At 35.5% G+C, this 21,867-nt stretch overlaps 3 protein-coding genes across 4 annotated transcripts in view; 1 reads left to right on the forward strand and 2 right to left on the reverse strand.

Annotated features, from left to right (window-relative positions):
* Lrp4 (LDL receptor related protein 4) overlaps positions 1-21,867 on the forward strand; it is a 409,566-nt gene that overhangs the window by 122,383 nt on the left and 265,316 nt on the right. The gene's annotated exons all lie outside the window — the stretch shown is intronic.
* On the reverse strand, positions 10,301-12,560 carry LOC136853702 (uncharacterized). Its single transcript, XM_067129646.1, has 4 exons — positions 12,432-12,560; positions 11,884-12,000; positions 10,960-11,012; positions 10,301-10,384 (listed from the first exon to the last, which is right to left on the reverse strand). The coding sequence occupies exons 1-4, from the start codon at positions 12,550-12,552 to the stop codon at positions 10,364-10,366; spliced, it is 312 nt and encodes a 103-aa protein (XP_066985747.1). The 5' UTR covers positions 12,553-12,560; the 3' UTR covers positions 10,301-10,363.
* On the reverse strand, positions 15,551-20,920 carry LOC136853696 (uncharacterized). The gene is made up of 5 exons (XM_067129639.1): positions 20,675-20,920; positions 19,420-19,596; positions 18,837-18,898; positions 17,029-17,163; positions 15,551-16,137 (listed from the first exon to the last, which is right to left on the reverse strand). The coding sequence occupies exons 1-5, from the start codon at positions 20,763-20,765 to the stop codon at positions 16,084-16,086; spliced, it is 519 nt and encodes a 172-aa protein (XP_066985740.1). The 5' UTR covers positions 20,766-20,920; the 3' UTR covers positions 15,551-16,083.

The following is a 21,867-nucleotide window of genomic DNA, read 5'->3' on the forward strand; positions in this document are numbered from 1 at the left end:
CTGTTCTGCCCTGAATGAGAACTTCCGCCTTCTTAATAGTGAACAGAGTGTTCATGCATCGATATTCATGTACATGGAAAACCTTGTTCACGTTTTCAGAGCACAGTGTTCGTGATCTCTGCCGCGAGAGCAGTTTCTCTGTTGTCTAAGCTATAGTGTGAAGCATTTAGCCACTTCCTTCCTTCCTTCCTGCGTTCCCTCAAGGATTTAACTCGACAATCCTATCGTAGTCATGATGCAAGGTATGCTATTTCCTTGCTTTGGTTTCTCGCACCAGACGGGAGGTCATCTGTTTTAGAGAATAGAAGTTGAAAGAAATTGTAAATTGGCTGTGATTTTTATTTAAAACAAGTGAAAAATGCGTCGAAGTTTCTTCGGCGCAGTCGAGTTTTCTGTACAGCGTATGGTGCTGTATGAAATTCTCAGAGCCACGGCCCATGAAGCTTAAAGCCACGGCCCGGTGGTGGCATGTGTTGCTGGCACCTATGGCGGTGCCAGACGCACGACCATGACTAACTTTAATCTTAAATCAAATGAAAACTACTGAGGCTAGAGGGCTGCTATTTGGTATGTTTGATGATTGGAGGGTGGAAGATCAACATACCAATTTGCAGCCCTCTAGCCTCAGTAGGTTTTAAGATCTCCGGGCGGACGGACAGACAAATAGCTATCTCAGGAAACTTAAAATAAAAAGCAACGACGGTTTTAGGTGTTGAGGAGGCAAATCTTCTTGATAATGGCTCGGTCACTTATAATGCAGGATAGGAGTTCCTCATTGGACGGGTAGGTACCGTTCTCACCTAGCACTCTGCTGGGCCCGCGTTCGATTCTCCGACCGGCCAATGAAGAATTAGAGGAACTTATTTCTGTTGACAGAAATTCATTTCTCGTTATAATGTGGTTCGGATTCCACAATAAGCTGTAGGTCCCGTTGCTAGGTAACCAGTTGGTTCTTAGCCACGTAAAATAGATCTAATCCTTCGGGCCAGCCCTAGGAGAGCTGTCAATCAGCTCAGTGGTCTGGTTAAACTAAGGTATACTTGACTTAAGGAATGGTGACACATCTGTGATCTGCGCGTTCACGTATTTAAATATTTTGCCTCATGATTATTAACGATAGATTAAGGAATGGTTTTTACATCTGTGATCTGTGCATTCACGCATGCATTTCAGCAATCCTGGCAACAGGCACAAGCTTAAGAATTGTTGCAAGGATAGAAAGAAAAAGGCACTGTTGCACGGATATTATCTGACAATAAACGACTCTCGGATTTCCTTTGTAGATCTTCCATCACATTTTATTTTTTTATTTCACGTTCCGTGACGAAAATCATGCTCTAGTGAACGGAAGATGATAAATTTTATGTTTTTCTGGTTTGTCATTTCTTAGATGGCGGAAAATTTATCCCGCTGGCGATAACAAACGATAACTTTTGACAGATTCAGTCCATTTTTGACGTTTGGAAGAAGCCCCTGATTGTGTTTTCTGAAACTAAGACTCTGCGGAAGTTATAAAAACAATTGACTTGAATTTTCACCTTTTTTTGGATGTGGGTATGTATCAGGCAACGGATATTGGAATGTATATAGGATAGTGAACAGAGGTTATATAATACATATGTATATATATGTATATATTCAGATATAGAGTTATATATATATGCTATCGATCTCCACATGTATTTTGTACCCTGGATTCATCCTTGATTCAGCAGCTAAAGAGGGGAAAAATACCATTGACTTTATATACCCATCGGGAGGAGACGATATATGTATATATATATATATATATATATATTTTTTTTTTTTATTAATAAAGATATTTATATATATTTATATATATATACTCCATATCTTTCGTTTAAGAACTTAAAAAAACCGCTTGGGAAACTTGACATATATAATTTATAAATATATATATAAGCCCCAAAGATTAAAACCCCTTACATATTTATTATACTGTATATATATATAACTTAAAATATATTTATAACAGAACGTTCAATTGCGAAACTTTTTTAATAAAGATATTTACCTTTCATTTCAACATCCCCATTTCCATCGACTCTTTCGTTTCAAGAACTTAAAAAAAAAACCGCTTGGGAAACTTGACACCCCCTTCGTGTCCAATTTATCCAAAATGAATGCTTTTCCAAGCCCCAAAGATTAAAACCCCTTACAGTGCATTCTCTCGTGACACTCGTGAACTTAAAAATGTCTCAATAACAGAACGTTCTAGTTGCGAAACTTTTGAAGGGGAAAAAACTTTCATTTCTAAATCAGAACCCTTGCCAGTTCCGGTTGTCTGGGAGAAATAATACTAGAAATAAGTATGAACCTCTCTTATTTTTCGTAGGGCGGTGTCCTTGAGATTCCCGCCTCCGTCGGAAATCCTCAGTAATCTGCAGTGAATATTTTTAGTGTTCTGTAAAAGAAAACTATTGTGCTGGCTTTGTCTGTCCGTCCGCACTTTTTTCTGTCCGCACTTTCTCTGTCCGCACTTTTTTCTGTCTGCACTTTTTCTGTCTGCACTTTTTTTCTGTCCGCCCTCAGATCTTAAAAACTGCTGAGGCTAGAGGGCTGCAAATTAGTATGTTGATCATCCACCCTCCAATCATCAAACATACCAAATTGCAGCCCTCTAGCCTCAGTAGTTTTTATTTTGTTTAAGGTTAAAGTTAGCCATAATCGTGCATCTGGCGACGATATAGGACAGGCCACCACCGAGCCGTGATTAAAGTTTCATGGGCCGCGGCTCATACATCATTATACCGAGACCACCGAAAGATAGATCTATTTTCGGTGGCCTTGATTATAGGCTGTAGCGGCTGTACAGAAAACTCGATTGCGCCGAAGAAACTTCGGCGCATTTTTTATTTGTTTTTGATATTAGCGGTGCCCTTGAGAGCCACGCCTCCGTCGGGAAATCCTCAATAATCTGTAGTGAAAGAACTGTTTTTTTTTGTTTTGTTGATATTCATCATACGATCAAAAAGCCTCATCTTAGAATGGAAATTGAAGTCAAGTGCTTCTTGATCACGCCAATATTGTTTTTACATAAAGAATTTTCAACGTAAAGAATTTCTCTGCACAAAGAATCTTTTTTTTTTCCTTCATCCGTCGAGTAATGTCGCCCCAATCAGGATCCACGTTTTGGATAACTTTCTTGCATTTTTGTTAAATTGTTGTTATCCTGGGTAACGCTTTTAGTTTTACTTGGCTTCATTTTTTCGGAAATTCTTGGATAATTTCGTTGCTGTTGCTGTTATATATATATATATTATATATATATATATATATATATATATATATATATATATATATATATATATATATATATATATACATGTATAACTGAATCATATATATATATATATATATATATATATATATATATATATATATATATATATATATATATATATTAAAAGGACCTCATTCAAACTGGATGGTATCTAATGGAGTTTTTATTCAAAAATTTACAAGCTTTCTTGGACAAACAGTCCACATTATCAAGTATCCGTACCATCCAGTTTGAATGAGGTCCTTTTAGTAATTCTACTAATGCACAGAACAATTGTATATGTGATAAAGTTAATAAATATATATATATATATATATATATATATATATATATATATATATATATATATATATATATATATATATATATATATATATATATATATATATAGAGAGAGAGAGAGAGAGAGAGAGAGAGAGAGAGAGAGAGAGAGAGAGAGAGAGAGAGAGAGAGAGAGAGAGAGAGAAAATTATGACATTTCTCAGCCGATACTCAGACTTAGGTTCAATGCATTTTACTGCTTTCATATTTCACATATTTATATGTCTGGAAACAGTTTATAATCATTAAGATCTCAAGACGTCATTACGTGACCTTTTTATTTTCATTTGCAAGACCAAATTTTTATTTGCGTGCTTTGTAATGAAATAGCGAATGACGTCATTCGAAACGGCTTTTATGACTGGCAGTACATTATGATTATCGGTACTTATTACGTTTGGTCGCCACACTCAGTTCCCACGATCTGTGAGAATTCTTTTTAACACTCAAGACATTCGTCTGTGATTCATGGTCAGTGTTGTACTTATCCGGACAGAAATGGCCATTCCTTGGTGTAACCTCTCTTTAGTGCGTTACTGGCAACATTACTTGCAAAACTACGTCAACAATAGCAAGATCGAGGCAGGATCCAAGTCATGGTCGTTAGGTATAATGTGGTTCCCTAGGCGGACTTTGTTGGGGTGGTCGTGTTCTGCTTTCTGGCGACATTTGGCAACTGTTTGTTGTTGTTGGAGCGGTGCGTGGCTTTGGGTCTTTCTCTCGCCGTGAAATAACGTGTAATTATATCTACATTTTTCTGAGATGGATATCGTGCCTGTGTGTGTGTGTGTGTGTGTGTGTGTGTGGTTTGAGTGTGTGTGTATTTTGTTACAGAGAAATGCCTGGTCTCGCTTGCGCCATATGAGTATGTGTTCTTGTTCCATGTAAATAGGTTTCGTCTTCTGAATAATCTATCTTCTATAATAATAAAAAATCTGAGTGGATCTTGTTTGTCTTCCCACGGGTGACAGTAAGGGAGACATGATACAGCCACCCACCCCCTGCAAACCTGTTTTTCCGCCCCGGATTGGGGGCAGGGTAGGTAAGGGATCGGGAGGATAGGGGAGTCATCCACCCACCTCCTGCCAACCTGTTTGTCCGCCCCGGGGTGGGGGCAGGGTATGGAGGGGATCGGGAGGGGAGGGGAGACATCCACCCTCCTCCTACAAACCTGTTTGTCCGCCCTGGGTGAGGTCGGGGTAGTTAGGGGATCAGGAGGCTAGGGGAGACATCAACCCTCCTCCTGCAAACATGTTTGTCCGCCCCAGGTGAGGAGGGTATGGAGGGGATCAGGAGGGTAGGGAAGACATCCACCCTCCTCCTGCAAACCTGTTTGTCCGCCCCAGGTGAGGTCAGGGTAGGTAGGGGAATGGGAGGGTAGGGGAGACATCCACCCTCCTCCTGCAAACCTGTTTGTCTGCCCCGCTGTAAGGTCGGGTTACATAAGGGGATCAGAAGGGTAGGGGAGACAGCAGCGCCGGGTTCCAGCGCTCGTAGCGCGCGCCAACGAGCTCGTAATAGTGACAATAATTACACCAACTGACGTAGGATTGGAGGTTGTGACACGGCACTCACTCCTCCCGTCGCCTCGTCACGACACATCTATATAAACCAGTTCAGTTCACGCGATGTTCATTGGCTCGTGTTATTGCTGGCGAACATAACGCCCTGTGGGATTCTGTGACATGCGTCATTGCGTCATTTGCGAGTCCTGCGTTGTCAATGTCACTTGAATCGAAGGACCTTTAATTTTTTTTATTTTCGTGATCTTAACTATTTTGTATCCTTTGGAATGACCCTTCACTCGTAGGACTTTTCTTTATCATTGTGATCTTGCCTATTTTGTATCGCTTTACGAATCCTACGTTGGGAATCCTACGTTTGAAAGGTTCCTCTAATGGAAGGATCTTTTTTTCATCACGATCTTACTTATTTTGTTTAGCTGTTCCAATCCTACGTTTGAACTGTCCTTTTACTCAAAGGACTTTTTTTTTATCACGATCTTACCTATTGTGATCTTACCTATTTTGTATTACTGTACAAATCCTACGTTGGGAATCCTACGTTTGAATGTCCTTTTCTTCAAAGGAATTTTTTTATCACGTTTTTATTTTGTATCGTTGTACGAATCTTACGCTGGGAATCTTACGTCTGAAATGTCCTTTTACTCAAAGGACTTTTTTTTTCCTCACGATCTTACTTATTATGTATCGTTGTACGAATCCTGCGTTGGGAATCCTACTTCTGAAATGTCCTTTTACTCAAAGGGCCTATTTTTTTTCTCCCCATCTTCTTATGAATTTTGTGAATTCATGTAGTATTTAAGAACAATAAAACAATGAAATGAGAAAAGAACTTTCCCAACAATGCTGAAGGATGTGTATATCAAATCTCACGTTAAGTCTTGTGACAATTTTTATATATTGCTCTCCAGAGTTAAATCAACTGTGTAATCATATAATGAATAACTTTCTACTTGGATATTTTTGTTGAATTTCATACACAGTGCTTTCTTCGTATGAATGCATATTGCATACGTGGTACAAGACAACACGTATATTGATAAAATTCTAAAGCTGTTTTGGACTAGAGTAATCATTGGATCTTTGGAAACAAATGGTCATTGGATACAAGTAAAATTTGCGCCGAAGTTAATTCGGCGCAATCGAGTTTTCTGTACAGCCACCGAAAGTGGATCTATCTTTTGATGGTCTCGGTATAATGCTGTATGAGCAGCGGCCCTTGAAACTTTAACCACTGCCCGGTGGTGGCCTATCCTATATCATTTGCCAGAAGCACGATTTTGGCTAACTTTAACCTTAAATAAAATAAAAACTAGTTGAGGCTAGAGGGCTGCAATTTGATATGTTTGATGATTGGGGGTGGATGATCAACATACCAATTTGCAGCCCTCCAGCCTCTGTGGTGTTTAAGACCTTAGGGCGGGCAGAATAAAGTGCGGACGGACAGACAAAGCCGGCACAACAGTTTTCTTTCACAGAAAACTAAAACTATCCAACATCATTTGAGACACAAAACGTCCAAAATTCTGAAAATTACTTTACTGACAATTAGTTCTTTTATTAGTGTTATTATCCATTTCTCTTTTATTAAGATTGTTTTTCAAAACTGGCCATCTTCATTTTAAACAATCTCTCTAGTCTCACACAGAGCTATTGATCTTTTTATTGGAGAAACAAATCCACAGTTATGTATATGTACATATACTTAAAGATAAAACTGTACAGATAGCTTTCCCTTGGAAAAGTGAACCGAACAGTTTCCCGAAAACTGTCTGTATAGTTTTATCTTAAAATATATGTACATATACATAACTGTGGACTTGTTTCTCCATTTTAAGACTCATGCTACTCTGAGTATTTTTTAATTATGTTTTTATTGCAACTCTTGACATAAAAACGGCTTCTGTGCATTATAGAGCATGTATCGATGGAAATAATTATGCAAATAACTTGATGCTATTGCAAACGAATGAGAAAAATGTAACCATCCTGAAAATCTCCGAGGGTGACCTTACAATGGACGCTAATGATGGCAATAAATTACACCGTGTTCTCTCGTGCATAACATGAAGATTCCGAAAGCACACGTCTCGTGCTCTTCCCAAATCTTTCATCCCGCAGGGGGTTAGTGCCGTCAGTGCACCTCGTGCGGTGCACTGTAGGCATTTCTTAAGGTTCTTTGCAGCGTCCCTTCGACCCCTGGCTGGAAAATCGTTTTCATTCCATTTATTGTACCTCCGTTTATATTCTCTTTCTTCCATCTTAATTTTCATCCTCTTCTAACAATTGATTCACGGTGCAACTGCTTTGAGGTTTTCCTCTTGTTTCACCTTTCAAATGTTTTTAATGCCAGTTTCCATTTCAGCGCTGAATGGCCTCATAGGTCCCAACGCTTGGCCATTGGCCTAAATTCCATATAATCTGGTCTGTCCTACCTAGATGAGAGTCTAGAAATGTGATGCGGTGGCCCTGTTAAACAACTCTATAATGATCATTCTTATGAATTTTACATTTAGAACTACAGAAAAGAGAGAGAGAGAGAGAGAGAGAGAGAGAGAGAGAGAGAGAGAGAGAGAGAGAGAGAGAGAGAGAGAGAGAGAGAACAAAGCAAAATTATAACCTACAAAAGGGATGGTTCGCTGCCTGATAAAATGGGGTTGCAACCCTGAAGGATTCGTGCGAAAGGCAAGATGATATTTTTTTTTTTAAGAAATACTTAAAAGTCTTAACTACAGCTGAGATTCACGCGCCAGTGCGCATGTGCGCGCTCGCACGTAGATCGCATGTGTGTGAAGTATCTGCATGCGTATGGGTTTAGTAGCTCCATGCGAATATAATGGTGCCCTGTGTGGCAACAGTGCTGTGACGTTTGTAGTTCGTATGTACGTATGTTTACGTACACACATATTTATATATATATATATATACACATATATATATTCCTTGCCGTACTTCTTACGCTACCCTTAGGTGTATTTCTTATCAGTTGACACGGGTTCATGCAGTTCGTATTGCCATCTTTATATTTTTTGTTTCATGTTTGCATTCTTCAGACTGGCGCTTACTACTTCTTTCTTTTGTTCATTATCAAGTCGGTCCTCGGCAACCTATGTCATCTACACATTTCATCATAATATACTTCTTTATTCTTATTTGTTATCAAGCTAGATCTAAGTCCCTTAAAACCAGGACTTATAGTAGGATGAAATAATCTGATTTAAATTTTGAGTTCCAGTTTTTTTTTGTTTATAAATATGTATGCAGTCTGTTTTGTAATTTCTTATGTTTTAAAGGATATTTCACTAAAGGGAATGGCTTCAAAGCCAACAAACTTACCAGTTTTATTAGTAATCATTAATGTTATTTTCGCTGTACTGTCGTTTGTTCATATGAAATATATAGTATAGTGTGGCCTTTATGATTAAGTTTTCTTTCAAGTTAACGTTTTCGTTTTCTTTGAATGCAAGACTTCTATAGCAGGATACACTAAAGTAAAAATTTGTTCCTCCTACTTTAAAACATTTATCTAATTTTACTTTTGTATATCATCCTCCTATATATATATATATATATATATATATATATATATATATATATATATATATATTTTTTTTTTTTTTTTTTTTTTTTTAGGTATTATGACGTACATTTATTCTGGATGGCGTTGCCAGATGCACGGTACTTTGCATTCATTCCTAAGAGTACCTGTGAAAGTATCACAGTGGCTCCTTATAAGAATCATGAGTTACTGACTCGATGTTTAGAGGATTTCTTGTCTCGAATTCATTTTTGGCAAAATGGTAAAGTATATTTATTTAAAAAAAAAAAAAGATAATTAATGCTGTTCTTCTTTGTGTATAGAGGGCTGAAACAAACTTTTGAAATTTTGACATTTTTCTGTGTGCTGGCCATAGGAAATATGATTGAAAAATCTGTTGAAATTTTTCATTTTTCTCTGTGCTGACCATCGGAAATTTGGTCGAAAATTCTGTTGAAATTTTGACATTTTTCTCTGTGCTGACCATCGGAAATTTGATCGAAAATTCTGTTGAAATTTTGACATTTTTCTGTGTGCTGACCATCGGAAATTTGATTGAAGATTATGTTGAAATTTCTTCTTGAATATTGTACCTTCTTCTGGTACATTATGGAAACAGTATAATTTCAACGGAAGTCTTGGGACTTGAGAGTTTTTTGGTGTCTGAATCATGACCAAATTTTAAGTTTAAAAATTCTCTGTAGAAACTTTAATCGTTGATTACGTTGTACAATTGTAATTCATTCATCACCTCCTGGTGTATAGTGCGATGGATAATCAGAGATTACAGTATTTAAATGCATAGTAAAGCGAGGTTTATTTTCCAAGGGCTACATTAGAAAAAGAAGAGTAAAACAGTGCATAAGATTTATGAACCTTATATATATATATATATATATATATATATATATATATATATATATATATATATATATATATATATATATATATATATATATATATATATATATATATATATATATATATATATATATATATATATATATATATATATATATATATATATATATATATATATATATATCCAGTTACTGACAGTGCAACAAACACTTAACTTACTTGCTTCAGTTGCAGATTCTTCCCATAAAGGACTGCCAACCACAGTTCTAAATCCTCTGGGAAATATCTGGCAACCTCATCAAACGAAAAAGCAGATTTGGTCTTGGCCATAGCATGTGTATACCAAAGATTTAGTCAAGCTAAACTTAATAATAAGTGTTTCATATTGAAATTATGATTTTTTCATATTGAAATCACAATTTTTTCTTATTGAAATCATAATTGTTTCATGTTGAAATTATAATTTTTTTCATATTGAAATCATAATTTGTTCATATTGAAATTATAATTTTTGTCATATTGAAATCATTAATGTTTACATACAGAAATCATAATTTTTTCATATTGCAATCATAATTTTTTCATATCATAATTTTTCAATCATAATTTTTTCATACCGAAATCATAATTTTTTCATACTGAAATCATATTTTTTCATATTGAAATCATAATTTTTTGCATGTTGAAATCATAATTTTTTCTTAATAAAATCATAATTTTTCATATCGAAATCATAATTTTTTCATATTGAAACTCGTGACCAGTATCCGGAGCATCATTCGGCGTCGTTAAAAAGGGGGAATTTGCTTGGTAGTCTCAAGCGAGGCAAGCAGCGATCTGGAAAAGAAAATACAAAAAAAGCTTTAACGTTTAAATAAAAGTCCTTAAAATGGCATTCCAGTTAGGTCTCATTTTGAAGGTCTAGATAAAATGCAATAAAACTTGTAACTTGAAAGTTTGTGATATATGAATGGAATAATGTTTAAATATGAATTTTCAGTAGGTGTTCGTCTATCACTTTCATATATATATATATATATATATATATATATATATATATATATATATATATATATATATATATATATATATATATATATATATATATAAAGACAAAATCCACGAAGGAAAGAGAAACAATGGAATGCTGCGAGGCCTTACGACTGTTAAGTAAAGGACGACAGTCGAAAGGCCTCGCAGCACTCCATTGTTTCTCTTTCCTTCGTGAATTTTATTTATATATTCATCACGTTCCATATTTTCGTGATTCAGTAATATATATACATTATATATATACATATATACATATATATATTATATATATAAATATATGTATTTGTATATATATTTATATATATATATATTTCTTACTTTACATTACATTACATTACATTACAAAGCTTTTTACTTACATCTTTATTGGCGTTGGAGATGCAAGTCTTGAATGCAGCTGAGTCCGCACATCCTGTAGGTGTCAATCATGATTTGTTAACAGTGATTTACATAAGCTCTTTATATATATTATATATTTATATAAAATATCCTAAGGAGGATACATCTTAGTTTAAATTACTTGATTCAACATTACAAATGTTTTTGACTTCCATGATCTTTCTTGGCGTTGGAGATGAAAAAATCTTGATTTTTCAGATAGTTCTTCCATCCTGGTCGGTGTCAATCATGTTTTGTTAAGGGCCCGATTTCGAATCTCAGCTCTTTAATCAATCATTAACAATTTATTTCTGGTGATAAAATTAATTTCTCGCTATAATGGGGATACATCAGGATTAGTGAATAGAATTTGATTAAACTTAGCCACGTAAATAAGTTTTTCGTGACCTCCAGGTGATCAGTTCTTGGGAGAAATTCGATCAGACAAAAAAAGGGATCTTTCCTTGATAGTGACCCCCAAGGGTTTTTGGGGGTCGTTATCTAGGAATAATATTTCTTGGGGGTCATTATCTTTATGATATTTACAGTCTTTTATTTGTATTTTTGAGGTAATCCCCAACGGACTTGTGCTAAACACGCCACAAAGGTGGACCCATACCTGGTTAAAACCCTTGGGGGTCACTGTCTAGGAAAGATCCAAAAAAAAGTTTGTTTCAGCTCAGATAATTTCTTCCAAAACTTGTTCATATCGAGGAGGTCGACGATTGAATGTAGCTGCTAATTTTCATAAATTTCTGTTCACCCCTTCCTCGAGATATATTGCTAAAACCCCTACATGTTCACACTAACAAATAAATGGCAGTTTGGGAGGAGCGTGGTAAATACAACCTCCCGCCCGACTGTGCTGGCAGAGGGAAAAACTGCAGTTTTATAAAGTTCCTTACCTTTGTTGGTTTGGAAACAGTTTTGGATTGCTTGGCGTGGAGCGCTTCCAGAGGACTTCAGGTTCCTTATGCAAGTTCTGCACTTGGTAGGATCTTTTGCTTTTTCACAAGCGCTCACTGCAAGGAAAGGGGAACGAATTGGAAAATGATTGAGGTCTGTAGTCTCAAGACAAAAAATTCTCTCTCTCTCTCTCTCTCTCTCTCTCTCTCTCTCTCTCTCTCTCTCTCTCTCTCTCTCTCTCTCTCTCTCTCTCTCTGCAAGGAAAGGGAACAATTGGAAAATGACTGAGGGCCGTAGTCTCAAGACAAAATCTCTCTCTCTCTCTCTCTCTCTCTCTCTCTCTCTCTCTCTCTCTCTCTCTCTCTGCAAGGAAAGGGGAACGAATTGGAAAATGACTGAGGGCTGTAGTCTCAAGACAAAAAATCTCTCCTCTCTCTCTCTCTCTCTCTCTCTCTCTCTCTCTCTCTCTCTCTCTCTCTCTCTCTCTCTCTCTCTCTCTCTCTCTCTCTCAGGGAACACACACAAGAACTGATAGTTCAGGGTTTACCTAAACAACCGGATCTCCATCCATCTCCTCTGCCGAAGTGATTTCCACCACGATGACCAGAGGCTTGGGAAGCCGTGGCTACGATGATGTACATCACTGCCAAAATCAGAAGAGCCCTCATGTTGTGGGTTTTCGAAAATACCCTCTGGAAGGAAAGAGTTTCCAGAATTTATCTCATTTCTCGAAGTAAATTGCTCATTCAGTAAGGTTATTCAGTTACCAAGAGTTTAGAAGCTCTACATCAGTGGTTCTTAGCCTTTTTCAATGTATGCACCCCTTTGAAATCAGCAGTCAGTTCTCGCACCCCCTGAATTGCTGATATTGGAACTTGGGACTCTGATTGGAATTTGGCTAACGGCAGAATGTTCCGAAATGGACACAATTTCAATATGAGGAAAGCTGTTAACCTTGCCACCTTGAGATTCTATCAACTCGTAAGTGTACCATTACTGAAAACTTGCCTGAAACAAAGTGAGAGAAGTGTCTTGAGTAACGCTTCTCGAAAAACTAAAAGAAGTGTCTTGAGTAATGCTTCTCGAAAAACTAAAAGAAGTGTCTTGAGTAATGCTTCTCGAAAAACTAAACCAAAGACCTGACACTCCAGACGAAGGCACTGTAGAAGTTGAACTGCGATGGTGCCGGGACGACGCTCCTTTTTATACCCTTTGTGACCCCATTGTCGTTTCCAGAGAGAATTTCAGACAGAAAAAGAATTGAAGATAAAAATGATTTTGCATCTTATTCAGTGGTCTGTGATGTTGATTTCGTCCATTTATCAAAAACGAAAAAAAAAAATGTTGAGATGGATGAGATTTCGTTGATCGAGAGAATGGTTATTGTTTGTTGATGCCATTCTACTGACAGAGCGTGGCGGCTGATCGCTTGAAACAGTGCTGAGTGTTCTGTCTTTCTGCGAGCAGATTTTTTTATTTTCTAGAATAAATGAGAATCTGTATTTTACAATTTCATGATGCTGGCTGACTGGCTTCATTTACTGACTACGTCACAAATTATATATATATATATATATATATATATATATATATATATATATATATATATATATATATATATATATATATATATATATATATATATATATATATATATATCTATATTATAATAAAATATATGTGAAATACATATAATAAAATATATATATATATATACATACATATATATATATATATATATATCTGTATATTATATAAAACCATGAATATATATTTGTATATGTTGTATATGCTGATATGTATTACAACACCGGTCACAGTATTTGCTCATCATTCTTCATCATTTTCAACAGTGAAGGAAACCAGAGAGCTTCGGGTATTTTATAAAACGTTACTCCGAAGTAACTTGTCTCTTAACAATTTACTTACTCTATTTCAGGTGTTTAACCCAAGTTGATATTTGCCTTCGAATTATAACGTTCTTTCATCTTTCAAAATTTGATTTTATTCTTATTACCTGTCACTAATGAAGTGTTTCTCTTCCTTTCAGGTATGTATTGTTTCATTTCTCGTTATTCGTATCACGTTTGGTAAAGGTAAGAAAGGGTTTTGTTTGTGTAGTTATGTGTGCCAAATCTTACGTCAGTAATTTTGTTGATTTATTGATATAGCCTACTGTTATTGTAAACGTGTGTATATTATATATATATATATATATATATATATATATATATATATATATATATATATATATATATATATATATATATATATATATATATATATATAATGTACATACATACATATATATATAAATGTATATATAATATATTTATATATAAATGTTACATATGTGTGTGTAAATTTATAGCATATATTAAGATTCTCAAGAAAATGTAGTTGGTGATTTTTAAGGAATACAGGAAAGTATTGTCATCTGAATTATTTTCAAGGGGAAGCTTTTGTTTCTGACTCTTCAACCGGCGATAGGACTTTCAAGCAGTACTCGTGAAAATAATCTACAAGTCACTATAGATAATAGCCGCCGGTGCCGGATACACGGGTGTCTGCCACCGGGTAAAAATCCAGCTTCGAATCGCTGAATAATTTCAAGTTCCTTCCGGTGTGGCTTCGAAGTGAAAACCCGCTTTTTAGTGTTCTGCAAAAGAAAACTGCTGAGATGGCTTTGTCTGTCCGCCCTCAGATCTTAAAAACTACTGAGGCTAGAGGGCTGCTAATTGGTGCGTTGATCATCCACCCTCCAATCATCAAACATACCAAATTGCAGCCCTCTAGCCTCAGTAGCTTGTATTTTATTTAAGGTTAAAGTTAGCCATAATCGTGCGTCTGGCAACGATATAGGACTGGCCACCACTGGACCGTGATTAAGTTTCATGGGCCGCGATTCAACATAGTATTATACCGAGACCACCAAAAGATAGAGATATTTTAAGTGGCCTTGATTATACGCTGTTCAGAAAACTCGATTGCGCAGAAGAAACTAAAGCGCATGTTTTTTTTTATTTCCTTTTCTTGGAATTTTTTTAGATGGTTTTCCAAAGTCCAGAGTCTTTACATTCAAAAACCCCGTTTTTCAATATTCTCTATTTTGTTCCTCTTTGAAATATACTGTAAATGATTCTTGTCACCTTGAAGTAATCTGCCTCGTGATGCTTGTGATTTTGTTCACTTCTTTGATTAACAGAAACCTTATTTGTTTCCAATCCTGAAGGGGGCAGGTTAGTGCTTTCAGTGCGGTGCACTGTAGGCATTGCTTAAGGTTCTTTGCAGCGTCCCTTCGACCCCTAGCTGCAACCCCTTTCATTCATTTTACTGTACCTCCATTCATATTCTCTCTTCCATCTTACTTTCCTCAACCCTCTCCTGACAGTTGATTCATAGTGAAACTGCTTTGAGGTTTTCCTCCTGTTGCACCTTTCCAACATTTTTACCCTCAATTTCCCTTTCTGCGCTGAATAACCTCATAGGTTCCAGCGCTTGGCCTTTACCACAAGTTGTAGTTCCCATTCCATTCTTATATATTTCCAAATATCGCGTGCAAGGGGCACCAGAAGCTTTTAAGGAAGTTGAAGTATTTGTTATCGGATGATCTAGATGGGTTTCTTTAAAAGCCAGCTGTCATGCTTAGGGAATAATACGCAAACAGAAATGTGCAAAAATTTAATCACGAAATAAGAATAAAAATCGTGTGCTTATTGACATGAGACATGAAATTCCGTGCATATTTGATTCTTTTATTATTATTTTTTTATATTAAGCAATACTACCAAGTTCTTATTTATTATTTTTAAAAATATTCTTCCTCGTGAAGCGTTATGCAAGTTTCATTTAAAAAATTCATCGTCTTTACATGAAGTCAGTGAATTAGATCAAACTTCTTTGTTACATGAACAACAATCAGAAGAATAAAGAAACTTCTCAACCTTTTCTCGAGCATTGTAATGAACGTCAAATTGAATGCCTATTATGTTTACAACTTCTTCACATCCGTTAAAATTCCTCACGTCTGTTAACAATCTCATCCATATTGTAAGGTATTGTATGCACAATGCCGTATGATATTTCTTGTCTTAGGAATCCTGTGATTGTTCCTTGATTCAATCAACTTAGGCGTAATGATTTAACTTCTTAGTTATCTTCATAATCCTCAGTCTGGTTCGGTTCAGATATGGTTCTTTTTAAACAGCTGACAAGCAGGCCTTCATAATGCACGCGGGGTATCCCTCAATGGTCTGAAATTTACATTGAAAAAATCTTAGTTCACTCATAAAATAATTCGCCTTGTAATTTGCTAGTTGATTTATGTTTTTATTTATTATTTCATGAATTCATCTTTTTTCTTTTCTTTTGTTATAACTGATCTCTTCTTTCTGTATTTCCTATGATCTTCTGTAACTTCTTTCAAATGAAGACCATATTCTTTGGAAGCTTTAATTTCAAGACAGTGGCCCCTTTAGGCCTGTTCCATATGAATAGGGGTTTATCTTCTGAATAATAATAATAATAATAATAATAATAATAATAATAATAATAATAATAATAATATCTTGGGTCGCCATTTGATAATTTGGACCGGCAGTTTGGCAAGGAAATGGTTTTTTATTACTGGATTTTGAAAGCCAATATTGGCCGCAAGGATGACCTGTCACTGATACAACCGTAGACATTACAGTCAGTCATGCAATGCGAAAGAAGTTAAAGGAATCACTTAGCAGAGTAACTGTAAAGGGTTTAAAACACCCTTTTTTAAAACACCCTTTCTTAAAACACCCTTTTTTAAAACACCCTTTTTTAAAACACCCTTTTAAAACACCCTTTTTTTAAAACATCCTTTTTTAAAAACACTTTTTTTAAAAACACCGTTTTTTAAAACACCCTTTTTTAAAACATCCCTTTTTAAAACATCCTTTTTTAAACATCCTTTTTTAAAACATCCTTTTTTAAAACACCCTTTTTAAAACTTTTAAAACACCCTTTTTTAAACTTTTAAAACACCCTTTTTAAACACCCTTTTAAAACTTTTAAAACGCCCTTTTTAAAACCTTTAAAACACCCTTTTTAAAAACTTTTAAAACACCCTTTTTTAAAACTTTTAAAACACCCTTTTTTAAAACATTACTTACATCAACGCTCTCGAGGGATGCCGGGCAGGTGTCAACGGCAGTGAGAACAGACTTTTGGACGGATTCGGGTGCGTCTGAGAGATACCCCTCCATCTCCTTCTTGATGACTGCTCTGTTGATCTCGCCGTCGATGATCTTTGGTGGTTGAAGGTTGAATGAATAGGTTTTTCGATGTTTTACTTTTGAATAAATATATGGATAGATTGGATGTTTTATGTATGTGTGTGTGTATATATATATGAAATGTATATGCATGTATATAATATGCATATGTATATATATGTATGTATATATGTATATATAGTATATGTTTATTTTTGAGCTAGTGTATGGATAGATTGGATTTGTTATGTATGTGTATATATACATATATGTATATAAAATGTATATGCATATATGTATATGTATATATATATGTATATAAAAAAAACATAACAAACATCTCACATATCGAACTCTCGCCATACCCGCGCAATAACTTCTCGCTGCTGGGAAGAAAGGGCGTTGGGTCGGGTATGATATGAACCATACGTACCGGGGTCTAAGCGATGTCATCGAGACCACAGGTCTACCCCAAAGCCAAATCAAACAGTCCTTCAAAAGAAGGCATAATAATAAAAGCACGTTAAAAGAAGAAGAAGAAGAAGAAGAATATGTATATATAATATGTTTATATAATATATGTATGTATATATAATATATATGTATATATACAATATATTATACATATGTATAACTGAATCACGAAAATATGGAACGTGATGAATATATAAATAAGACAAAATCCACGAAGGAAAGATTGCAGCACTCCAGTGTTTCTCTTTCCTTCGTGGATTTTGTCTTATACGTATACATATACATATTCATATACTTATACATATACATATACATACAAAATTATCTTTGAAAATCGGAAGATCATTAAACTGGAGAGTTAAAGATGTGGAAATTTACGTTATACCTGTTACTTCCGTGCAGTTAATTATTTCAGGTGAATCACTAGGAATATACTTGATTGATTGTCCAAGGGACAACAACAAAATCTGGATAGTATCTGACCCTCTGGTGTGAAATTAGGTTGGAAGGGAAATCCCTTGTACGTACGTTTCTCTTGGCAACAAAACACTTAGAATAATTTTTTTTTGGTAGTTCTTGTAGATGAAAGGAAGAACAAAATATTGATATTTAATCCAACTCTGACATTTTATTACCCGGTCATAACTGAAAATTAGATTAAAAGTGTTGTGTATATTTCTAAACACCAGCATCATTCATGATATCTGACTATCCTACATAATATTTCATTTCTTTTTTTTTTTTTTTTTTTTGCTTAACGTAAATGATCTATGTGTTGGTATGAAAAATAAAAAGATAAGAATGTTAAAATAGATAATATACATATAAACAGAATTAGATTAAATACCATTTCATTTAGATTTCTACCCCGTAAGGAGGTAGTGCCGTCAGTGCACCTCATGTGTTGCACTGTAGGCATTACTTGAAGTCCTTTGCAGCGTGCCTAACTAAGGCCCCTGGCTGCAACCCCTTTCGTTTCCTTTACTGCACCTCCTTTCATATTCTGTTTCTTCCATCTTACTTTCCTTAACCCTCTCCTAACAATTGATTCATAGTGCAACTGCTTTGAGGTTTTCCTCCTGTTAAGCCCTTCAAACCTTTTCCTGTCAATTTCCGTTTCAGCACTGAATGACCTCATAGGTCCCAGTGCTTGGCCTCTGGACCAAAGTCTATATTCAGTCAATCAATTCAGTACGATATGAAACAAAATGGAAAGCAAATGATTTACTTACGTAATCCATCTTCTGAAGGGCGCACTTTATGGCTTCTCTCCTCTTCGCCTGATCTGGTTCGCCTGGAAATTGGATTCGTTTTGCTTTATATATATGAAAGGGTTTCGAGAGAGTTTTGTTTTTCAAAAGGTTTGGTTCGTGGAATGTCAGGTATAACCAGGGTATTGTGAAGGCAACGACGAGGTTACAGTTTGTAGCGGGTTGAACGTTCTACGTTCCGCTGTACGGCAAACACACACTATATATATGCTGTATGTATGTATGTGTATGTGTTTGTGTGTGTATATATATATCTATAAATTATATATATATAATATATATTATATATATATATGTATACATATATACTGTGTATATATGTATACATATATACTGTATATATATATGTATATATATATATATTTTTTTTTTTTTATGTATGTATATGTATATATATATTTATATATATACATATTTTATATATATGCATATATACAGTACAGATACATAAATATATTTCCCTCTCTCTCTCTCTCTCTCTCTCTCTCTCTCTCTCTCTCTCTCTCTCTCTCTCTCTCTCTCTCTCTTCTCTTCCCCCAAGTACCTGGCATATTGTCGACGGAGGACCCCTCGTTCTCGAGCTTCTTCCAGCATTCATCGTGACTTCGCCTCCACTTCTCTCGCTCCGCCGTCCTCTCCTCCGCGGACCTCGGTTCCATGTACATCTGGCAACTCGTGACCTTCTCGCCGCAGTTCTGGATGTCTCCTGGGCAGAATTTGTCTGTGCGAAAACGTAACTGTATATACATATATATATATATATATATATATATATATATATATATATATATATATATATATATATATATATATATATATATATATATATATATATATATATATATATATATAAATTTATATATGTAATGCATTGGAAATCATTTAAGCCATTATGCATCAGGAATCACACCAGCTACGTCTGAGGTTTAAGACTGAATTAAAAATCGTTTTTCTTGGGACGTGTAAAGTTTTTAGGAAGACGCACCTTTCAAGGAATAAAATAGTTCTAGCCCCAAAATGTTTCCGCAGGGAAGGATCCCTGATAACTATGTTTTACAAAAAACTAAGTACAATGAAGAGTTGTTTTCCATACTCTTGAACTGCAAGAGGGAAGGTGAGGTTTTATTAGCGATAAATGGTGTCGGGTTCAAAACCATACTTCAGAAGGTAAATTAATACTGACATTACTAAAAACAAGTAACAAATGCGACGAAGTTTCTTCGGCGCAATCGAGTTTTCTGCACAGCCGCTACAGCGTATAATCAATGCCACCGAAAATAGGTCTTATTTCGGTGGTCTCGGTATAATGCTATATGAGCCGCGGCCCGTGAAACTTTAACCACGGCCCGGTGGTGGCCTGGCCTATATGGTTCCCAGAAGCACGATTATGGCTAACCTTAACCTTAAATAAAATAAAAACTACTGAGGCCAGAGGGTTGAAATTTGGCTTGTTTGATGACTGGAGGGTGGGTGATCAACATACCAATTTGCAGCCCTCTAGCCTCAGTATTTTTAATATCTGAGGGCGGACAGAAAATGTGCAGACAGAAAAAAAAGTGCGGACGGACAGACAAATACGGCACAATAGTTTTCTTTTACAGAAAACTAAACATTATACATTTTGACAATGCAGTCTTCAAACCGGTCGTGTTTCTAGGGTAGGATTGGTCTTAATGAATATGATGAATGTGCCAACTGAATATACTCGTCTGATCGTCTTTTATGAGCCTTCATGATGAACAAGCTCGTAGCTTATTCATACCTAGCGTATCGTCAAGAACCGAATGAACACAACTTACCCATGTAAAAGCTCCGTTCTTCACTGGATTCTTGACTGTGCTCGTGGCTGTTTTCCGCCGGGGCGGCTGACGCTGTGCACGCGACCGTCATAGCTACAAAAGCCAAGTGGAAAAAGACTTGGCTCCCATGCTGGAACGTCGAGATTCTGCCACAGCGCCCTTCGTAGATGCCTGCAGTAGGAAACTGGGGAGTCGAATGCGCCTTTGCCTTCGCACTCCTGAAGCTTTTATAGGGAGTTTTCGATTGGAAAACTCGCTTATTACTGCGTGTGGTCTTTCCGGTCACATAACAAGCGGCGCGGAGCTAACTTGCCACCATTTGTCTGGCTGCATTGTTGCGCCGGATTGAATGGGCTGAAAAATAAGGGTGGTGTCTTGCTGGCTTTCTTGTCCGCCCAAAAACATCCGCTGGGTATGTGACTTCAAAAATGCAATTGCAGATTTTCCCAGTGGGGAGGGGGATTTTGGGGTTGAATTCATAAGATTGGCACTGAAGAGTAATTTACAGTCACGTCGGTTCTAGGAAGAATGAGGGATTGATTTTGTCAATTTTTCTTTGAGCATTATATATATATATGTATATATATATGTATATATATGTATGTATGTATATATATATGTGTATGTATACATATGTATGTATGTATGTATGCATATAGTATGTATGTATATATATATATGCATGTAAATTATGTATACATATGGATGTATGTATGCATATATATAAGTATGTATATATATATATATATGTATGATATGTATATATATAAATATATATATGTATGTTTCATATATATATATATATATATATATATATATATATATATGTATGCATATATATATATATAAATATATATATATATTATATATCATCATATATATATATATATATATATATATATATATATATATATATATATATATATATATATATGTATATATATATATGTATTTCGTTTGTTAATGATGAAAAATATGGCAACGGTTGTTTTGATAGGATGATGGCAAAAAGGACTTAGAAAATATTAGGCGAAATTTCAATAGAGAGAGAGAGAGAGAGAGAGAGAGAGAGAGAGAGAGAGAGAGAGAGAGAGAGAGAGAGACTGCATAACATTATGCATTTTTGATCACGTTCGACAATTGAATTCAAAACCGCAGCCCTGAAATGCCAACGTAAGGGATGCATTCATCAA

Source organism: Macrobrachium rosenbergii, chromosome 27 (genome assembly GCF_040412425.1).
Source record: "Macrobrachium rosenbergii isolate ZJJX-2024 chromosome 27, ASM4041242v1, whole genome shotgun sequence".
NCBI lineage: Eukaryota > Metazoa > Arthropoda > Malacostraca > Decapoda > Palaemonidae > Macrobrachium > Macrobrachium rosenbergii.

Coding starts and splice junctions, on each gene's coding strand:
- LOC136853702 (XM_067129646.1), bottom strand. CDS start 12,552: ATGAGGGCTCTTCTGATTTTGGCAGTGATGTACATCATCGTAGCCACG. Junction 12,001..12,431: donor ATGGAGATCCGGTTGTTTAG/GTAAACCCTGAA, acceptor CTTTCCTTGCAG/TGAGCGCTTGTGAAAAAGCA. Junction 10,385..10,959: donor TCTCCAACGCCAATAAAGAT/GTAAGTAAAAAG, acceptor TTTCTTTTCCAG/ATCGCTGCTTGCCTCGCTTG.
- LOC136853696 (XM_067129639.1), bottom strand. CDS start 20,765: ATGACGGTCGCGTGCACAGCGTCAGCCGCCCCGGCGGAAAACAGCCAC. Junction 18,899..19,419: donor CTCCGTCGACAATATGCCAG/GTACTTGGGGGA, acceptor TCCAATTTCCAG/GCGAACCAGATCAGGCGAAG. Junction 17,164..18,836: donor CCCTTCAGAAGATGGATTAC/GTAAGTAAATCA, acceptor CAACCACCAAAG/ATCATCGACGGCGAGATCAA.